This window comes from Mesoplodon densirostris, chromosome 20 (assembly GCF_025265405.1).
Source record: "Mesoplodon densirostris isolate mMesDen1 chromosome 20, mMesDen1 primary haplotype, whole genome shotgun sequence".
In the NCBI taxonomy this organism is placed as follows: domain Eukaryota; kingdom Metazoa; phylum Chordata; class Mammalia; order Artiodactyla; family Ziphiidae; genus Mesoplodon; species Mesoplodon densirostris.
The window spans coordinates 29,972,936-29,991,330 of NC_082680.1; the positions used below are offsets into that span (position 1 = coordinate 29,972,936).

Here is an 18,395-nt window from a genome sequence, read left to right on the forward strand (position 1 = left end):
ATAAGCAGAACCCACATAATTCTTGTCTTTTGAAAAGACAAATTTGTGCAAAAACATCCATTTGATATTTGATATAATAACAGAAATACAGAGATTTACTGACATACTCAATTATGGAAACACTGTAATTTCTAAAACGAATTATACATGGTAGCTTCAGATTTCACAACCACGAAATAGATTCTAAAAAGCATGTTAACAGGAAACAAAACTGACTTTACATTGAAATCTTTTTATTTTTGCTGCTCACTCCCTAGAGTTAGGGGCTGTGAAATAGCTAAAGATGGCATCAAAGAGCGGGGGGCATAAATAATTTATGAATTGTGCAGTCGGCCCTTGAATGATTAAGAAACATTTTAAGTATGTCCACTCTAATTTGTGGCTCTTGTATTATTTGGTGTTTTGAGCATTTACTGGGTGTAAGTCCCTGTGCTGGCCTGGTGGGGAGGAAGGCACGGCCCCTGACCTTGGGGAGCTTACAGCGGCCATCGTAAGAACTTGGACGCAGGGTCAGCATGATGGGCGCCACCAGTGAGGGGCGGGGGAGTGTTCACTTCTCACGATGGGGGATGAGGTCACAGGGAGGGGCCCCCGTCACTGGGCAGGATCAGGAAAACACTGCACTTCCCTAAAAGAAAGGTTAACGCGACAGGGTGATCTTTAAACCTCTTTGAATAACTAAAATACTTCTGGAATTAGAACAATCAAATAAAACCTGGATCTGAATCAGAGGGGACCCACTACCTGTAAGAGTGGTTCGGGGCCAGGGGAAGCCTGAACTCAGGTCAGGTCTCTTAGGAAAGAGCCCCAAGAATGTCATTAACTTATTTTGTAAAAGATTCACTTCTCTAAGCAGAATTCACATATTGCCTTGGGGTCATTCACACAAGTGCAAAGAAAAGGTGAAGGCAGTTGTTTCTATAAATAGAACAAAAACTTGTTAAACAAAATCTCAAGAAAAACCTTTCTGAACATTAACAAATCTTAGGCTAAGCGTACAAAAAGGAGGAGCCCCAAAGCAGGTACCTGGGTGATGTAAGTTTGTCAGTACATGTTAATGTGTTTAATTGTTCGGGGCAGCGTTTCTCCAGCTTCCATTGTTAATAAAATTCTCTTCTGATAAGAGTTTTTGTTTGTTTGTTTAAGGAAAATTGTGGCTGAGTATGAGAAGACCATTGCCCAAATGATCGGTAAGGAAGTTTTTTTCTAGGGTACGAGCCATGGGATCCAAAGGTGATCTTCAAATCAGAATATAAACGTCAGTTTGTCCATCCCGGAGATACAAGCGATTCTTATTCTTTGCAGTAGTTGATGAAGTTGCCCAAACACTGAATTAGCCGATACTGAATCATTGATCCTCAGGAAAGCTTGCCTTATGGGTGCTTCTGTCTAAAGATACCTTATTTAAGGTATACTGTTGACTGATTAACATTGAGCTCACGGCCAGTGCTGCAGTTCATGCCAGGACAGAGCTCATCTCACACGTGTTTTCCCCCTAAGACACCTCCAGCCCTGTGGCTCTTAGGACACGAGACAGCCCCGCAGCCTAGGCTTGGGGCCCATTTCAAAATCCCCAACAGGAAGCACGAAAATGCCAAAAACGTGGCCCTAAGTAGACTGAAAAGGACACTTGTTTGCCGTATGGAACAAGGCAGAGCATCGCCTTGTCCACTTTCAGCCGAGAACGTGGCCGGCAGGTGACTCCAGTTCCCTGCCATTCCACGCGTGTCCCTGAACGGCCGGGGGCGCACCACACCTACTGCTTTGGGGGCTACACATAGAAATAGCGAGCAGGGAATCTGCAGATAATGGGGATCCCTGTCGTTAGGTTCCTTTTAGAGGACGGCAGACACTCGAGTTCCAGCGCCAGGGTGGGCGGCCTCACCTGGTCCTTCGTACCCCCCAGGGGGACGTCTCTGCTCTGTGCAGCGGGCTCACTCCGCTGCAGGTGGTGCTTTCCCTGCGCCAGACCCATCGGTGCCCTTAGAAAAGGACAGCGCTTCACCCTCCTGCATTGCATTTAGAACCTCTTGTAGCCTCTGTTGTAAGGACCGACTCCCTAAGTCAGTCAGGTCTTTCTGCATTAACTTAGGCAGCGAGATGATATTTTCTGCCGTCCGCATCACCTGACGCCTGGGTAGACGCACGGCTCCCGCCCTCAGCTCCTCTGGGTCTCCACTCCCATGTCTCCTCTGGCAGAGACTGCTCACCCCTCTTTCCCGGCTGTGTTTCCCCCGCCCCGACCTGTCACCATGTCTCCCCCGCCAGAAAGTCAGTCCTTGAGGGTGGAACCTTTTGTTACCTTGCCTGCTGGGTTCCCCTACCCAGCGTACTGCCTGGTGGCTCGGGAGGGCGGCTGTGCGCTGTGTGTTGAGAGAACGTGCGCTGCTTCTGATCATGACTCACAGAAGATGAACAGAGGACGAGTATGACCTCTCAGAAGAGCTTCCAGCAGCTGACCATGGAGAAGGAGCAGGCCCTGGCCGACCTAAACTCAGTGGAAAGGTCCCTCTCCGACCTGTTCAGGAGATACGAGAACCTGAAAGGCGTCCTGGAAGGATTTAAGAAGGTAGCCCGTCCTTTGCCTTCGGCCCCCCTGGTGGTGTGTCTTCTTGGTAATGGGTCTTCAAACGCACGTGCCAGAGGTGCAGGTGGCCTAGAAACAGGGAATCGAGGCCCCTGGGTGGCGTGTCTTGGTCATTCCTCTCCTGGGTCGGTCAGGAAGCCTTGGACACGACCAGAGTGTGGCATGGAGCATAAGATCCGTGGGACCCTCAGACTTAGGAGAATTCTAGAAATGTTCTTTTTGATTATTCACCAATTTAATGTTAGTAAAAGTAAAAGGGAGTCAAGCCATAGCACTGAAAAATACAGGCTGCATATTCTGGAAGAAAGTAAGTGTAAAGTTACAAATTTAGTGTAAGTGGGCCTATTGATTTGATTTGGTTGTACACCATCACTAAGACACATTTATAGCAGTGAACACTTTTTTTTTCATATTAACCATAAAAATGACTGTCTGGTTTGTCTAAAATGGGGATCAGATTGGCCTTCAGTTTTGAATATCTGCCCTTCCTAAAGCAGGTGTGTCAGTGTAAGTTACTGTATGATTTGAAAGTTAATACATGAAGAAGTTATCTACAGTTTCTTCAGTGAGACTTATTTGTGCCTGTTCCAAACTACCATGGAGTCTTATTTGGAGGCATCTGAATGTATTAGGTTTTTTCACTTTTTTTTTAAATGAAAACCCTGATATGTGGTATGTTACTAGTAGAAGGAAAACAAAATGACTTGTTTCTTTCATTTTAAATTGTCACTTGGGAACAGAATGAAGAAGCCTTGAAAAAATGTGCTCAGGATTACTTAGCCAGAGTTAAACAAGAAGAGCAGCGGTATCAGGCCCTGAAAATCCACGCGGAGGAAAAGCTGGACAAGTAAGAGCTTGTGCATAAGAATTTCACTTTTCGTGATGTTGTGGGAAGATTGACAGACAAGAAAAAAAAATCACTATTTTGCAACTCCAGGTTGCACTTGTGTGTACCTGTGTGTCTTATTTAGTTTTTTGAGTAGGTGGACTCTTCACAAGGTTCAGACATTAAAAAGAAGAAAAAGATACAGTCTCTCCCTCCCACCCCCTCTCCCCTCCCAATGGGTTCCCACCTCTTTCCTCACCCCAGGAAATCGTTCTTTTATCCTTCCAGACATCCTTTTTCCCCTTCTTTTCCCCCCACCCCAGCTGTATTGAGCTATAATTGACATCAGACATTGTATAAGTTGAAGGTGTACAACATTGATTTGATACATTTACATACGTATCACCATAGAGTTAGCTAATGCTCCATCATGTCACATAACTACCATTTTTTAAATGTGAGAATCTCCTTTTTTCATGGAGATTTTTAATGAATAAAGTTGCTTGTAGGTCTGTGTTTCATAGATGCCAGTGGTTCGTATCCTGCCTCATGGGCTGGGTTAATCCACAGAGATCCTCCCTGCTATTGTACTGGGTTAAAAAAAAACCTAAGATTGTTGTAGAAAGTGTCACGTGATTCTGTCTTCTGGTGGCATGTGAACGTTGAAGGGTCCCGTGTGCCTTTAAGGTTGATTCTGCCGTTGGTTTGCATCATGGAAACCCCCTTAGCAGTCGTGTGGAAATTGAATTTTTATAAATTACAATTGAATTATATCGCTCACCAGTTCCTCCTTTTCCTGTGGTGGAGTCAGTTCTCCTAGTTCTGTGTCACAGGTGTTAGCGGTTAGCATCCTGATCGTGAGCTGCGACTGATGACAAACCATGTGCTTTTTGTCCACTTCGTTCCATAAACAGAGCCAATGAGGAGATTGCTCAGGTTCGAACAAAAGCAAAGGCTGAGAGCGCCGCTCTCCACGCGGGGCTCCGGAAAGAGCAGATGAAGGTGGAGTCCCTGGAAAGGGCCCTTCAGCAGAAGGTAAGAGGGGACCCACCGAGACCTTTGGTTTTCCTCCTCGGCTGCAGCTCCCATGTCGTCTGGATGAAAGGGGCTTATCTCTGCACAAGCTCCCATGTCGTCTGGATGAAAGGGACTTATCTCTGCGCAGATGCTTCAATCCAGCTCCTTTGGGAAGTGACTCAGGTGGCAACAGATACTCCCAGCTGTATTAGTGGGACCTGGTCACAGGCAGGATACAGAGAGGAGGTTGCATTAACGGAAGCTCAGAGGACCAAAAGCTTAGTTTAGGCTCCGAAGCTACCTTTTTTCTCTTTCCGTTTTGTTTTTTTCTGTAATATAATATGTGAAGCCATCTTCCCCATTCATCGCAATTTTCCCCTCCCGGGGGACATTTGGCAACGTCTGGGGGTATATTTGGTTGTCACGACTGGGAGATGTTACAGGCATCTGTGGGTAGAGGCCAGAGATGCTGCTAAACACCCTATGGTGCACAGGATGCGCCCCACACCAAGACTGGCCCTGCCCAGATGTGGTCGAGAAACTCCAGAAGTAAAAATCAGTGGTGATAAGGATCCCCATTCTCTTGCTAATTAGTGACTCTTAGACTTCATTTTCTGTGCCTCTGGTGTTTTTCTTACTGTGTCTCCAATCATGTTGTCAGGCCTGTGGCATCCATTCAGCCAGGGCAGGGGTTTTTATCATGGCGTCTGATAACCCCTAAGACAGTGGCCCCTGGGATACTTAGACTCTGGAATCCCAGGTCCCTGGGGATGCTCATGAATCAAGTGAGGCCCAGATACTTTTTTTTTTCTTCTTCTTTTTTTTTTTACAAATACCCCCAAGTAATTCCTATGATAGCAAGGAAGTTTGACAAACAAACTTCGAGGACAGACTTCAGAGGGCCAGTAATTACCCTCACCAACTACTCAATAGAAGCCTAACTTTGTGAACACAAGACCATTTCTCAGGGGAGAAGGTATAGCGCTTTCCTTTCTTTAAAGGGTTTCTGATGCAGAAAAGTTAAGAACCACTGAGTTGGGATGCCGAGGGAGGAGTATAGCCAGTCTGGGGACTGTTTCACTGTGATCCGTTATCTCGGGACACAGACTGCATCATCACATCATTTATCTTTCAGAACCAAGAAATTGAAGAACTGACGAAAATCTGTGACGAGCTGATTGCAAAGCTGGGAAAGACGGACTGAGTTTCCCCTGTTAGCTCAGCAGATCTGCATTTGGCTGCTTCTCTCGTGACCACGATTATCTTGCCTTATCCAGGAATAATTACCCCTTTGCAGAGAAAAAAAAAAAACCCACGGAACTTTACAAAAGCACATACCTACCGCTGCCTGTCCCGCTTTGCTGCCGACGCACCCGCCCAGGAGGCGCCGCTGGAGGATTTACTGCGCAGCCGCTGAAGGAGTGGCCTGACCGACCCATCGGGCTCAGTGAGACGGGCTGCCCAGTCTGGGCGGGATTCTCTATCTTTGGTTTGTTTTAAAGTCATCTTTACTTTCCCCAAGTGCGTTCAGTGTATGATTTTATGGCTACTATTTGGGACCATATCCTGTCCACCACCTGTCTGATTTTTTTAAAAAATTTATTTCATCTTTTACATTTAATTTTCAATATTAGTGGTTTTATTTGAGGAGGTAATTTGGCCTATTGTTACTTCCAGTTGCGTACCCATTTATACATACGCGCTCTCTCTCACGCACGCATGCACGCACGCACGCATATTTATATATGCTGCTGGGTTTTGTTTGGTTTTTTTCCCTGAAGCATAATCAAATAAGAACTTCTCTACAGAAGGGCATATTTCCATAAATGTAAAACCCTATTTTGAAACAGAGTCCTTTCTCAGAATGCCAACTTCAGAATTTGGGGGGTTGGGGAGGTGAAGCCCCCAGGCTCCATGTCTGGCGTGACTCATAACCTCAGACTCAGGTGTCACAGAAGGGAGACTGTTGGCCGTAGTGTCCTGTTGCCCCGTATTTGGATGCTCCTCAGCCTGGATGCAGGCGGCCCCTCTGGAGTTAGTCCTCAGACCCAGGGCATCTGCTCTGTGGGATCCCTCACAGCTGGGGTTCGGCACGTCTGTCCTAGAGCCGGCAGTCTCCTCCGCTTCCATCTGTTGCTCCAAGATCGACATTTGTTCTCTATTAATCTCTCTATCTGGAATACGCAAAGGAAGTCTGCTTGTCAAAGGTTTAGATGATCTTATTTAATTAACCCCATTAGCAATCGTAAGGTGAAGCAAAAGTTGGATTTTTGCAAGTGTGATGCATTGTTCTTCAGACTTTTTTTCCCCAAAGGCAAAAAAAGAAAAACTTGCAAACTTAAAGATAGTAGAATTTTCAACCAGATGGGCAGGAAAAATCGTGTGAGCCACTCCAAAAATCAGTGCGTTTTGAATATTTTTAAACCAAGGCCATTCGAAGACTGGAGGAGGGGAGTGCAGGGAGCATATCTCACTCATAAAACCAAACTCCTCAGGCCGTTCCTGGGCTCCATTCAGAGTGGCGGGGGCCCTTAACCCCCAACTGGAAATTTCCCGTGTGAACCCCTCCCACTTGATAGGCGAAACCAAATCCACACAGGTGTTTTAAAGCACTCTTGTCTTAATCTGAGCACCCTGAGCGTCTTCACGGTGATACACATTATCTCCAGTACACGTAAGTTTTCGTACTTTTCTTGTAAAACTACTGCATGACCCACCTTCAGCAATGAATTGTGCCTCGTGGAGACCCGCTCTAGCTCTTTCGAGATGACTTTTTCTTTAGCCGTGTACTGTTCACACGGGTGCAGTCTTTAGCTCCAGGGAGGTCAGTAATGTCTTTTAAAGCCAGAAGTCCCGTTTAACCGATACGCATTTCTCACAATTGGTGCTTAGGCTGTATTTTAAAGCCTACCGTCTTAACATTTTGTACAAAAAAAAAAAACCAACAACAGAAATGATCTGTGTTTGGAGAAGTGTTGTGACAATCATTTGGGCCCTGAAGGCAGTCACGGGTTTGACGTGAGTGCCCTGCTACAGCCGTGTCCCTGGAGGAGCAGGTGTCTCCAGGCAGTGTGACTGTGGCCTCTTCCAGTCCTCCACGACTAGAGAAACTCATTTTGCGTTTTGCAGAAAGAAACGTTGCTAAACCTTTTTGCTGCTGTGTTTTGGTGACATATCCATGTTTACCTGTTTTGTATTGCTCTGTTTGACGCATGAAAGGCTTAGTATAGGGGTCTCTGTTATAAACCTACAGTCCTCTCTTTTAGGCTTCTTGTGTATAAAAAGAGAAAGTAGCTGTGTGTTGAAACAGAGGTGACGACAATCTTTCCCAAGCACGCTGGTGAGAAGAGACCCCTTAAAACTAGACCCTAGGGAGTAAAGTTGCTGCACAAGGAAAACGAAAGGGCCCTTCCTTATTCAGTAATACTTGCCACTGGCCTCTCAGCTATGACCATTACAAGGAAATGGTCTTCCTTCTAATTTAACAGATGGATTTTCTCCAACAAGAAGAAAAATGTAGCTTGTACAGCTGGCAGATCAGGAGAATATACTGGGCGGAATGAAGTATGTTTGTTTATTTTTTTAAAAACATAAGGGGGAGAAAGAAACTTGTAGTAATCTGGAGAGTAAGAATGTGGCCTAGAATTTTGCTTCAAAACATGGGCAGGCCAAATTACTCATAAGCTAGACAGCAATACTCCCTGTGACAAACATGAAGGGAAAATGAGAGGAAGCCACTGGCCTGGATGGTGGTTTGGGAACATGAGTGGTCTTGTTGAGGCTCTGCATCCAGAGCCATATCCTAAGTTTTTCATTTTGCCAAAGTATAGATAGTCTCTACCTAAAAGTGTTTTAATTGGAGGATCTATTGGAAGACAGACTGCAGTCTGTCACTTGGTTGGCTAGTCAATTATAGTCAGACCTCCCAAAATTTACTTTATTTGGAGACACTCGTGGAAGCCAGTGACCTGCCCAGACCTTCTGTTCTGTGAAACCGTCCTGGAAACACCGAGAAACCCAGTTTGCTCGCGTGGCTTCTAGCATCTTCAGACCTAGCCCAAATTAGGAAGTGTAGAAGCACATGATGGTGAAAAACTGAGGACCTGGCAGCCTTCCAAACTGATATGGAGTCCAAGGGAAGATTTACCTTTCGTTTTGGAGGATGGCTCAAGTTGAATCTTCTTTCCAGCCAGTTACCTTTTTTTACATGTCCCACACTTTCTGCAACTCTCACACAAATACTTAGATACTTTAGTATGAGCCTTGGATTCTTACTGACTGGTTATAATCCAGCAGAGTAGACTGCCCCAAATGTCCCTGGGCTGACTCAGTGCAGCCAGAGTAAAGCGTTTTACTGAATGTTACTTTATGAAAGCATGTTACTTTCATTTTACTGAAAGGTAACAGAGGACTTGATGGCTCTAAAGCTCAAAATGGAGTTGTGATGAGCAGGCAATGGTGAGTCTGCATGCACTAACTGGAAATGATTCAGCACGTCCTTTTTTAGTGGAGTAAAATCCCTAAAGCTCCCTTTTGTTTTCCTTTTGGTTTTTTGCTGCAGTCGGTAGCCATCTCATGAATTGTCCACGACCGGTGTCTCTTCTTTGTAGTTTTGTGACCGTGCAGGCTTGCTCTCGGACTTGGGTGGTTTCTTACTTTATCCTCTTGTTGGGAAGAGAGAAACTAGGTGTTTGAAGCATTAAATGATTCAAGCAAAGTGTTTTAGGGTAAAGATGTATATATTCTGGAGAATTTAAAAGATAGCAGATTATTATTTGCTTATTAAAGAACAAATAACAGTCTGGGAATCCCAGAATGTCAAGCCAAAAGTCTATAGGGTCATCTTCTTCAAAGATTTTCATAAAGAAGTATTTTAAGGAGACTTCTGTCCAAAAAGGTTTGACTGGCCTCCAGATTCCAGTGATTTGAAGAAAGCATCTTATCACTCAAACCTTGAGTCTCCCATGTAGTAAAGGCAAAGGAATGGGCTTTCTGTCTAAGGATCTCCTCTGGAAGATTGTATGAACAACAATTTCCAGCGAAGACCTACCCCCTAGTGCCCAGAGCTAGCATTCTGGAGACTAAAGATTGCACTTTCCGTAGTTTTTTCGTCCAAATGCAATCCCATTTCTGTGCCTCTTAGCATGCAGTTAGATTTGGACAAGCAAGATTCCTAAGGAATGACTTCATTAACTATAATATGGTTACAGCTACTACATATATATATATATATATACACGTATATATACACACCCTGGTTATAGTTGTACTATGGAGATGTCGCGTGCAATGCTGGCCTGTGACGGTCCGTCTAGCGCCCTGACTCAGCCGGCGGAGACCTGGCCTGGTGCTGAGGTGTGGTCTGAACCTTCCCTGTATCCATTCATCCCTTTAGAACCTTGAAGATGCCACTTTCTGTCCCTCTGCCTTTTAGTGGCATCTGAAATCTGCTCCACAGAGAATCTCCCAGTCACGTTGTTAACTGATGCTCTGTGAATAATTTTCAAGGGGACATATACAAATACGAGCTCCAAAACCAGCCCCGGACCCAGTGCAGGAAGGTCTGCAGATTTCACACTCTCAGCCTCAGGCCTGGCGCTTCCCACCCAGTGAGCCAGGATCCTGGCATTTCTTTGAAACCTCAGAGGTGGTAGCAACCTTTTCAGTGTCGCTCTTAGCAAGTGTGTGTTCGCCAGTAGATAGCCCTGTGTACTAACGTGCCAACAAGTAAATGTTAATGAATTGCACATCTGCTTCCACTGTGTCCCCACGGGTGCCACGAAGTGTGTGAGGAGCCTCGTCCGGAGGAATCTAACGCTGCATTGACTACTGCTGTCAGGATTGTGTTGTGTGGAATAAATCATCTACATAAATTTTATATGCACAAGTAATTTCCCTTTTATATGTCAGGTAAATATTTGTAAAAGTTATACTCACACAAATGAAATTATTATAATGATTACTAATATATTTTTTCCATGTTTCATTGCCTGAATAAAAACTGTTGATCACTGTTAGATGTGGCTGTGTGGAGACTTTTTTTTTTTCCTGGTTATAAGTCACTTTATCCCCAAATGTGAAAATTCATGACAGCCTCACTTTTATGGGCTCCATATTTCAGTGTAAAAATACAAAAGATGACATTTTCGCTACATTCATTTTGTGGGATTTTATGCATTTGGTTAGGCGTGTAATTAAAAACAAAACAAACTTTGGAATTCAGACGTTGCCACATAAATTTCCATGCCTTTGCATCTGTGCAAACAAAGTATTTAATCGGGTGCATCTTGGTTTTGCTTAACAGACTGCTTGTCTGCCCTGGCACATTTCAAGTCGTAAGAACCTAAATCACCCCAAGCTTTCCGACTCTTGAAGGACACAGGATCAGCCTGAACTGTGTAAACATTGCAGCACGGCCCACAAAAAAATAGTTGACGTTTTATGTTTCTTCTAGGTTAATACCAGGAAAAAATTTTTCAGTACTAACCAGGCCAACTCTCCACTTAAAGGGTAGGAGACTGGTCAGGAAATGTCATGCGTTTTATTACAGGAAAAGATACATTAAGAGGCCAGTTAAGGCTCCATTTACAACTTAGGTGGGGATCCACTAAGGAAAATCAGAGCACTGTTACTTTCTTACTACTTCCTACATCATAAGACATGGCAGCCTTTAAAGTTCTTAAAAAGAGTGTTTTCCACTAGTGAGCCCGCTGAACTGCCTGGAGGGAATCCTGTAAAATGATCAAAGGAGGTGGCACAGCATTTAATAAATGAATAAATACATAATAAATATAAATTAAGAGAAAATACAGCAGGAAATAGAGTGCATTGCACAAATGAGGGGTAAGTATTGCTTCATGAAGTTTGTTTTGGATATAAGTGAATGTGAGCTAGGTGATGAGGAAAGTTAATTTCTTGCTGTGGCTAGTGGTCAAAGCAAGAAAAACTTGGTCTAGCCAACAGAAGTCACTTTGCAATGGAAGACACTGAGGCCCAGAGAGAGCAGCGGTGTGGCCAGGATCACAGAGCTCGAATATTAGTAGCATTGTTGCCCTCACTCAAAATGGGCAACAGAATTAACGGCCTCTTAGTAGCCCTTCTGGATCTCTTCAAATCCAGGTTCTCCCAGGTTTGGATAGTAGTATATTTACATCACTTTCTAAGTCTGCAGGCATTTAAGGACCAAAACCAGTCCTTTTTTCTACATTGATTCATTCATTCATTTACCAAATACTGCATTTGCAGGGTTAAAGTGAACGTACAGAAGTTTCTGAGGCTAGTTATATAAAGAGAAATGTTTTGAAGTTTCACTGAAACTTCGTTTCAAGATAAACAATATGCTAATTAAAACTATTCTTTCCCATAAACAAAGACCCTTTACATCAATCAGCTATGAAGGTGGCTGGCATGTGAACCCAGATCTCTGTGATCTCAAATCCCACTCTTCTTAAGGCCAGTACGTGCTGGGCATACGTTGGAAAATCGTCCTCAACAGGGCCAAGGATGAATTTTTTATTCACTAAATGAATTTTCTTCCTCTTTTCTCACCTCAAGTGGGAATATTTAAGTGGATGTCAGAGAAGCCATTGCATAATCCTGTCACCAAAGTTTAACAGCGTTAAGAACACGAAACCTAGTCAAAGATGCATAATTTGTTACTGTACTGGAAAGGCACAGGACGGGAAATCAAAGCTCCAGTTCTCATTTTTGCCATCCTTGTTTGCGGAACAAGCCTGGGCATGAAGGCTGAGATGCGGTTTCTAGTCCCAGCTTTTGTCCACTGCCTTGGACAGGCCTTTAACACCCTCATTTGGACTGAGGATGCTAGAAAGCCCTTTCCTGTGATTTGCGATTTCACAAGTCTGCCTAAAGTGCTAACTGTAAGACAACAGTCCCTGAGTTTTTCTTCCAAAATCATTCGGAAAACGCCTGTCGTGAGATGTTCTGGCAGTAGTGGACTTGCCACAGGATGGTGGGTCCACAGGACTTTTTGCTGCGTCCACTGTGGCTACAGCATTCAGAAAAGTGAACACCAGCCCACATTACCCAGGAAGGGAAAAGGCCTGGGCCCAAGCCCTACACCCACATCCAAGTCCATGCTCTCATTTTCTCTTGACGACTGCAGCTCTCTGGACCTCAGTCTTGTCCTCAGGATGGAGAAGCTGGGTTTATCCTGAGGCCTCTCCCAAGAAGTGAGAGTGTCATGTTCCTGGGCCCTTTCCAGATGCTCGGACAGCAATACCATAGACATGAATATCACTTCCACAAGACTTAAGGCAAGCAAAGCTTTTTGTTAGCTTGTGTGCAAGGGAGAAGGGCGGGGCGGGGGAATGCCAGCTCCCGGAGTAGAAGGGGAAGTTGCTTCTAAAAGGCGGGGGTTTGGGGGCTTCCCTGGTGGCGCAGTGGTTAAGAATTGCCTGCCAATGCAGGGGACACGGGTTAGATGCCTGGTCCGGGAAGATCCAAAATGCTGCGGATCAACTACGCCCGTGCACCACAACTACTGAGCCTGCGCTCTAGAGCCCGTGTGCCGCAACTACTGAAGCCCGTGTGCCTAGAGCCCGTGCTCCGTAACAAGAGAAGCCACTGCAGTGAGAAGCCTGTGCACTGCAACGAAGACCCAACACAGCCAAAAATAAATAATAAGTAAAATAATTCAATTATTCAAAAATAAATAAGTAAATTTTTTTTTAAATAAAAGGGAGGGTTTGTCTCATGATCACTGATCATTTCTATTGATAGAAATCGTCAAACTTCTTTAATCAGCTTCAGGTGTCTCCATAGTGACTGTCAGGAATAGGGACGACTTCTGTAAGGGGAAAGAAATGCATGAGAATTTTCTGCAAGAAAGCACCGGAACAGATAAGGTTAACATTTATAGTTGAGTTTCTTGTCTTGTGGCAACTAGGTATACTCGTGGGTGTAACAGAGATAAAGTTAATCTTTTATTCCTGTGAGCCTGGTTTTTGTCTCTGGGACTCGCGCCCCCAGGACCTTTGTTCTTTAGCTTCCAAAGCCTGTCTTGCCCAAGGCGGTTCCCTGGTCCTTTTCCAAAATGGCTGTGCTCTTGTCTTCCTGTCTCAATTATAGCTGCTGTACCCACCACTCAACATTTCCCCACTAATGTGCCCGCAGACCCTGTAGCTCAGTTGCACGCCCTGTGAAGCTGGCCACCCTGCATTGCCTGCGTTCCTGAGAATAAGCTGACAAAACATGTCGAAGTCTTAAGATGTGCGAACTCATAATCACAAATATCCGGGAATTCCCTGGATGTCCAGTGGTTAGGACTCTGTGCTTCCACTGCAGGAGGCACTGGTTTGATCCCTGGTTGGGGAACTGAGATCCTGCATGCTGTGGGGCAAGGCCAAAAAAGATTAAAAATTTAAAAATTAAAAAAAACAAATATTCAAACATAAGACACTCTGTGGATTCAAAAAGGCATTTTTGTTTTAGGCACCAAAAATGACAGCACAATGAGTGAATCTGATGCATTCAGGCATAATCATAATATTTTACTAAAATCTTTGAGTCCAGACAGAGCAGTCCAGACCTCGTGGTGATGTGCCATGATGTGCCTTCTATTTCACTGAAAAACTGGCACTGAAAATTTGTCTCTTATGAAATCCTGATTTTTTTCCTGACAAATTTTTTTTTCTTTCTCCCTTTCAATTGATCTTTGTAACATCACCAATTTTTGGCAAAAATAAGATGTCTAAAATACAGTTTGGGGAATTCCCTGGCAGTCCAGTGGTTAGGACTCCGCGCTCTCACTGCTGTGGGCCCAGTTTCAATCCCTGGTTGGGGAACTAAGATCCCACAAGCCTCTCGGTGGGGCAAAACAAGAAAGAAAGAAAGAAAATAATAAAATAAAATATGGTTTTATTTCCTGCATCAGTTTCCAGTGAAAATGTGTGTGAATGGTCACTGGGGGGCCCCAGTCCCACAGGCTTACAGTCAGCCTTTTGGACCATGGTTTTCAAACTGCAGGTCAAAACCCACTTTAGAGGATGTGGATGCGAACAGGACAGAAAAGAGCATTTGTAAGAGTAAATAGTGAAGGAAAGTATTGTTCTGTGGAACTTTCATTTCACTTACATGCATATGTGTATACCAGGTTGCAATTTTAAGTTTGAAAGCCACTAACTTTAGGTTATGGGGGCAAGAGGGGTTGCTGAATCAGTCGAAGATTTTATGGGAGGAAAAAATCATTTCCGTCTACAGTATCCATCTTTTTAAAGTACGCTAGAGTTCCAACATTTAGAAACCGGCAACCACAGTTTATTAACTTAAAGAAACGAAAACTTCAGCACATGAAGCTATATTCAGGAAATAGGACATAATAAATATTCCTTTCTAATGCTCAGTTGAGAGGGAAAGAAAAAAAGAGGAAGCCAGCAGGGGAGCATATGAAGAATAAAATCCTCTGAACCTAAAACTGCTCTAAAAAATAAAGTGTTTTCAAAAGTAAATAAAAGCGTAAGTCTTCTTTCCTTCCCCAAACTCTTCCTCCCCCTCTGTGGCAGCAGAGGGTGAGCTACTCGGGTACAAAAGCCCCATTTCTGTTTTGTGACAGCTGCTTAAAAAAATGAACCTGACTTACATCTGAAAAAATGAAGCCTCCTCTGTTAGAAGCAAGAATTCTCCTTGATTGTACTTAACTCTCTTTGCACAGTTCAGTTCTAAATGATGAATGTTTGTATCTGCAGCCACCAAGATCTCATGAAAACCTTCACTAGATGGGGGCGATTTTCTATGGCCACATATGCCATTCTTCAGCTCAGTAACCACAAGCCGTTCATCCACGTGTATGAGGTAAGTGACTTAAGTCCCGAGGTGACCTCGAATTTGCAGAAGGGTGATAAAAGTTTGAAGTTGAATCCGAGTGTTTGAATCAAGGACATAAACGTAAGGAGAAAACAGGAAGGTTCACCACAAGGTCGCTCGGGTAGAAATCAGAGAATTCCAGAGGTCTGGGAAAATAATCAGTCAGTCGGAATATTTGTTGAAATAACCACAGGCTTCTCTAAACATTTTAAACTTATTTTGGAATAATTGCAGATGTACAGGAAAGTGGCAAGTCAGCACTCCCCCCCCCACCCCTTTTACAAGCATCATTGTACGTATGTGGTAAGTTGCACAAAGGGAAAAGAAAGGAACCTGAGATCCTCACCCCATCTTAGAAACAAGCATCACTGTGGTTATCACTAAGCAGTGATATCGTGGGTGATCTCTTTCCCAGTAAGATGTAGCACTCTAAATTCTTTTTTTTTTTTTTTTTTTGCGGTACGCAGGCCTCTCACAGCTGTGGCCTCTAACGTTGCGGAGCACAGGCTCCGGACGCATAAACTCAGCGGCCATGGCTCACGGGCCCAGCCGCTCCGCGGCATGTGGGATCCTCCCGGACCGGGGTACGAACCCGTGTCCCCTGCATCGGCAGGCAGACTCTCAACCACTGCGCCACCAAGGAAGCCCATCACTCTAAATTCTTTAAAGCTGCAAATCGATATGTGATCATTCATCTTAGATGAAAGAAAGGCCCCCTTCCTTTTCCTGCCTGCATCTTCTATGCAAAGAGCCAGAGTCAAGTGGAAGAAGAGAGCTTGGCTGAAGGCCTGGCCTGACAACGGGGCTCTGGACAGTCACTGTGATGCGTGGACCTCCTTCCTCACCAGAAGTTGGGACTTGCTCTATGACTGTCTGCTCTTTTAAAAACCGTATAGGTCTTTAGCCATCCTATCATTTTCTTTTATTTATTTATTTTTGCGATACGCGGGACTGTCACCGCTGCGGCCTCTCCCATTGCGGAGCACAGGCTCCGGACGCGCAGGCGCAGCGGCCATGGCTCACGGGCCCAGTCGCTCCGCGGCATGTGGGATCTTCCCGGACCGGGGCACGAACCCACGTCCCCTGCATCGGCAGGCAGACTCTTAGCCACTGCGCCACCAGGGAAGCCCCGAAGAGGATGTAATTTGCCTGCTTTTCTGGTTGTGAGTGCCAGGCTCCTGTCAGCCTCATAATTAGAAAGCCCCATTTTCTTTTATTTTTTTAAAATAAATTTATTTATTTATTTATTTATTTTTGGCCGCACAGACTTTCTCTAGTTGCAGCGACCGGGGGCTACTCTTTGTTGCGGCGCGTGGGCTTCTCATTGCGGTGGCTTCTCTTGTTGCCGAGCACGGGCTCTAGGCACGTGGGCTTCAGTAGTTGTGGCTCACAGGCTCTAGAGCGCAGGGCCAGTAGTTGTGGTGAACGGTCTTAATTGCTCCACGGCATGTGGGATCTTCCCGGACCAGGGCTTGAACCCGTGTCCCCTCATTGGCAGACGGATTCTTAATGACTGTGCCACTGCCACCAGGGAAACCCTATTCTATCATTTTAAATGTGTCTTTACAGAGGAAGACAAATATCATATGATATCACTTATATGTGGAATCTAAAAAAATGATACAAATGAACTTATTTACAAAACAGAAACAGGCTCACAGACATAGAAAACAAACTTATGGTTACCAAAGGGGAAGGGGGGGAGGGATAAACTGGGAATTTGGGATTAACAGATACACAGTACTGTATAGAATTAACATATACACAGTACTGTATAAAATTAACATATACACAGTACTGTATAAAATTAACATATACACTACTGTATAGAAAGGACCTACTGTAAAGCACAGGGAAGTATATTCAATATCTTGTAGTAACCTATAATGGAAAAGAATCTGAAAAAGGATACACACACACACATATATATAAAACTGAATCGGGGGCCTCCCTGGTGGCGCAGTGGTTGAGAGTCCGCCTGCCGATGCAGGGGATATGGGTTCGTGCCCCGGTCTGGGAGGATCCCATATGCCGCGGAGCGGCTGGGCCCGTGAGCCATGGCCGCTGAGCCTGCGCGTCCGGAGCCTGTGCTCCGCAACGGGAGAGGCCACAACAGTGAGAGGCCCGCATACCGCAAAAAAAGAAAAAAAAAAAAAGAAAAAAAAAAAAAAACGGAATCGGGCTTCCCTGATGGCGCAGTGGTTGAGAGTCCGCCTGCCAATGCAGGGAACACGGGCTCGTGCCCCGGTCCGGAAAGATCCCACGTGCCGCGGAGCGGCTGGGCCCGTGAGCCATGGCCGCTGAGCCTACGCATCTGGAGCCTGTGCTCTGCAACGAGAGAGGCCGCAACAGTGAGAGGCCCGCGTACTGCAAAAAATAAAAAAAATAAAAAATAAATAAAAACTTAAATGTCCCTTCAAAGTATTTTCCTAAACAAAAATAACTGCTTCCTTCAGAGGGATTCTTGCAGAGGACTTTTAAAAAAATTCTCAGTATTGAAAGATGACCTCGAATCCACTCTAATCTGTATTTTCAAAGCAATCACTTTCAAACTTGAGTGCTCTAAGTATTAATCAGGATTACTTAACCATATTATGCTCCCACCTCCCACACCTGCTCTAGTGGTTGAGAAGAACTGTTTGGTGTTTTTTTTAGCTTTTTTTTTTTTTTGCGGTGCGCGGGCCTCTCACTGCTGTGGTCTCTCCCATTGCGGAGCACAGGCTCCGGACGCGCAGGCTCAGTGGCCATGGCTCATGGGCCCAGCCGCTCTGTGGCGCGTGGGATCTTCCCGGACCGGGGCACGAACCTGTGTCCCCTGCATCGGCAGGCGGACTCTCAACCACTGCGCCACCAGGGAAGCCCCAAAGAGGATGTAATTTGCCTGCTTTTCTGGTTGTGAGTGCCAGGCTCCTGTCAGCCTCATAATTAGAAAGCTGCTCCCCCTTTGCTTAGTCCTGGAGCTAGTCCTCCGGCCTCACGCTAAGCCTGTCTTGTGGGTCCTGAGGCCCCTTCTCAGGGAAGCCCTGGCCTCTGCTGACCACACCTGCATGCACAGTGATGGCTCCTCTTTTTTGACCTGGGCTGGCTTCACTCATCCTAGTGGGTGCAGCTTTGGCTGCGGCCCAGGGGAGGTAACCCTGA

At 45.1% G+C, this 18,395-nt stretch overlaps 1 protein-coding gene across 11 annotated transcripts in view; it reads left to right on the forward strand.

Moving 5' to 3' along the window:
• Positions 1–10,447, forward strand: part of TACC1 (transforming acidic coiled-coil containing protein 1) — a 94,477-nt gene extending 84,030 nt beyond the window's left edge. For all 11 annotated transcript variants that reach the window (XM_060085695.1, XM_060085697.1, XM_060085699.1 and 8 more), the window contains 5 exons: positions 1,147–1,190; positions 2,409–2,569; positions 3,328–3,434; positions 4,328–4,448; positions 5,566–10,447. In XM_060085695.1, the coding sequence (XP_059941678.1) occupies positions 1,147–1,190; positions 2,409–2,569; positions 3,328–3,434; positions 4,328–4,448; positions 5,566–5,634 (502 nt within the window). In that variant the 3' untranslated portion in view covers positions 5,635–10,447. The remainder of the gene's footprint in view (positions 1–1,146; positions 1,191–2,408; positions 2,570–3,327; positions 3,435–4,327; positions 4,449–5,565) is intronic.
• Positions 10,448–18,395: the final 7,948 nt, after the last annotated feature.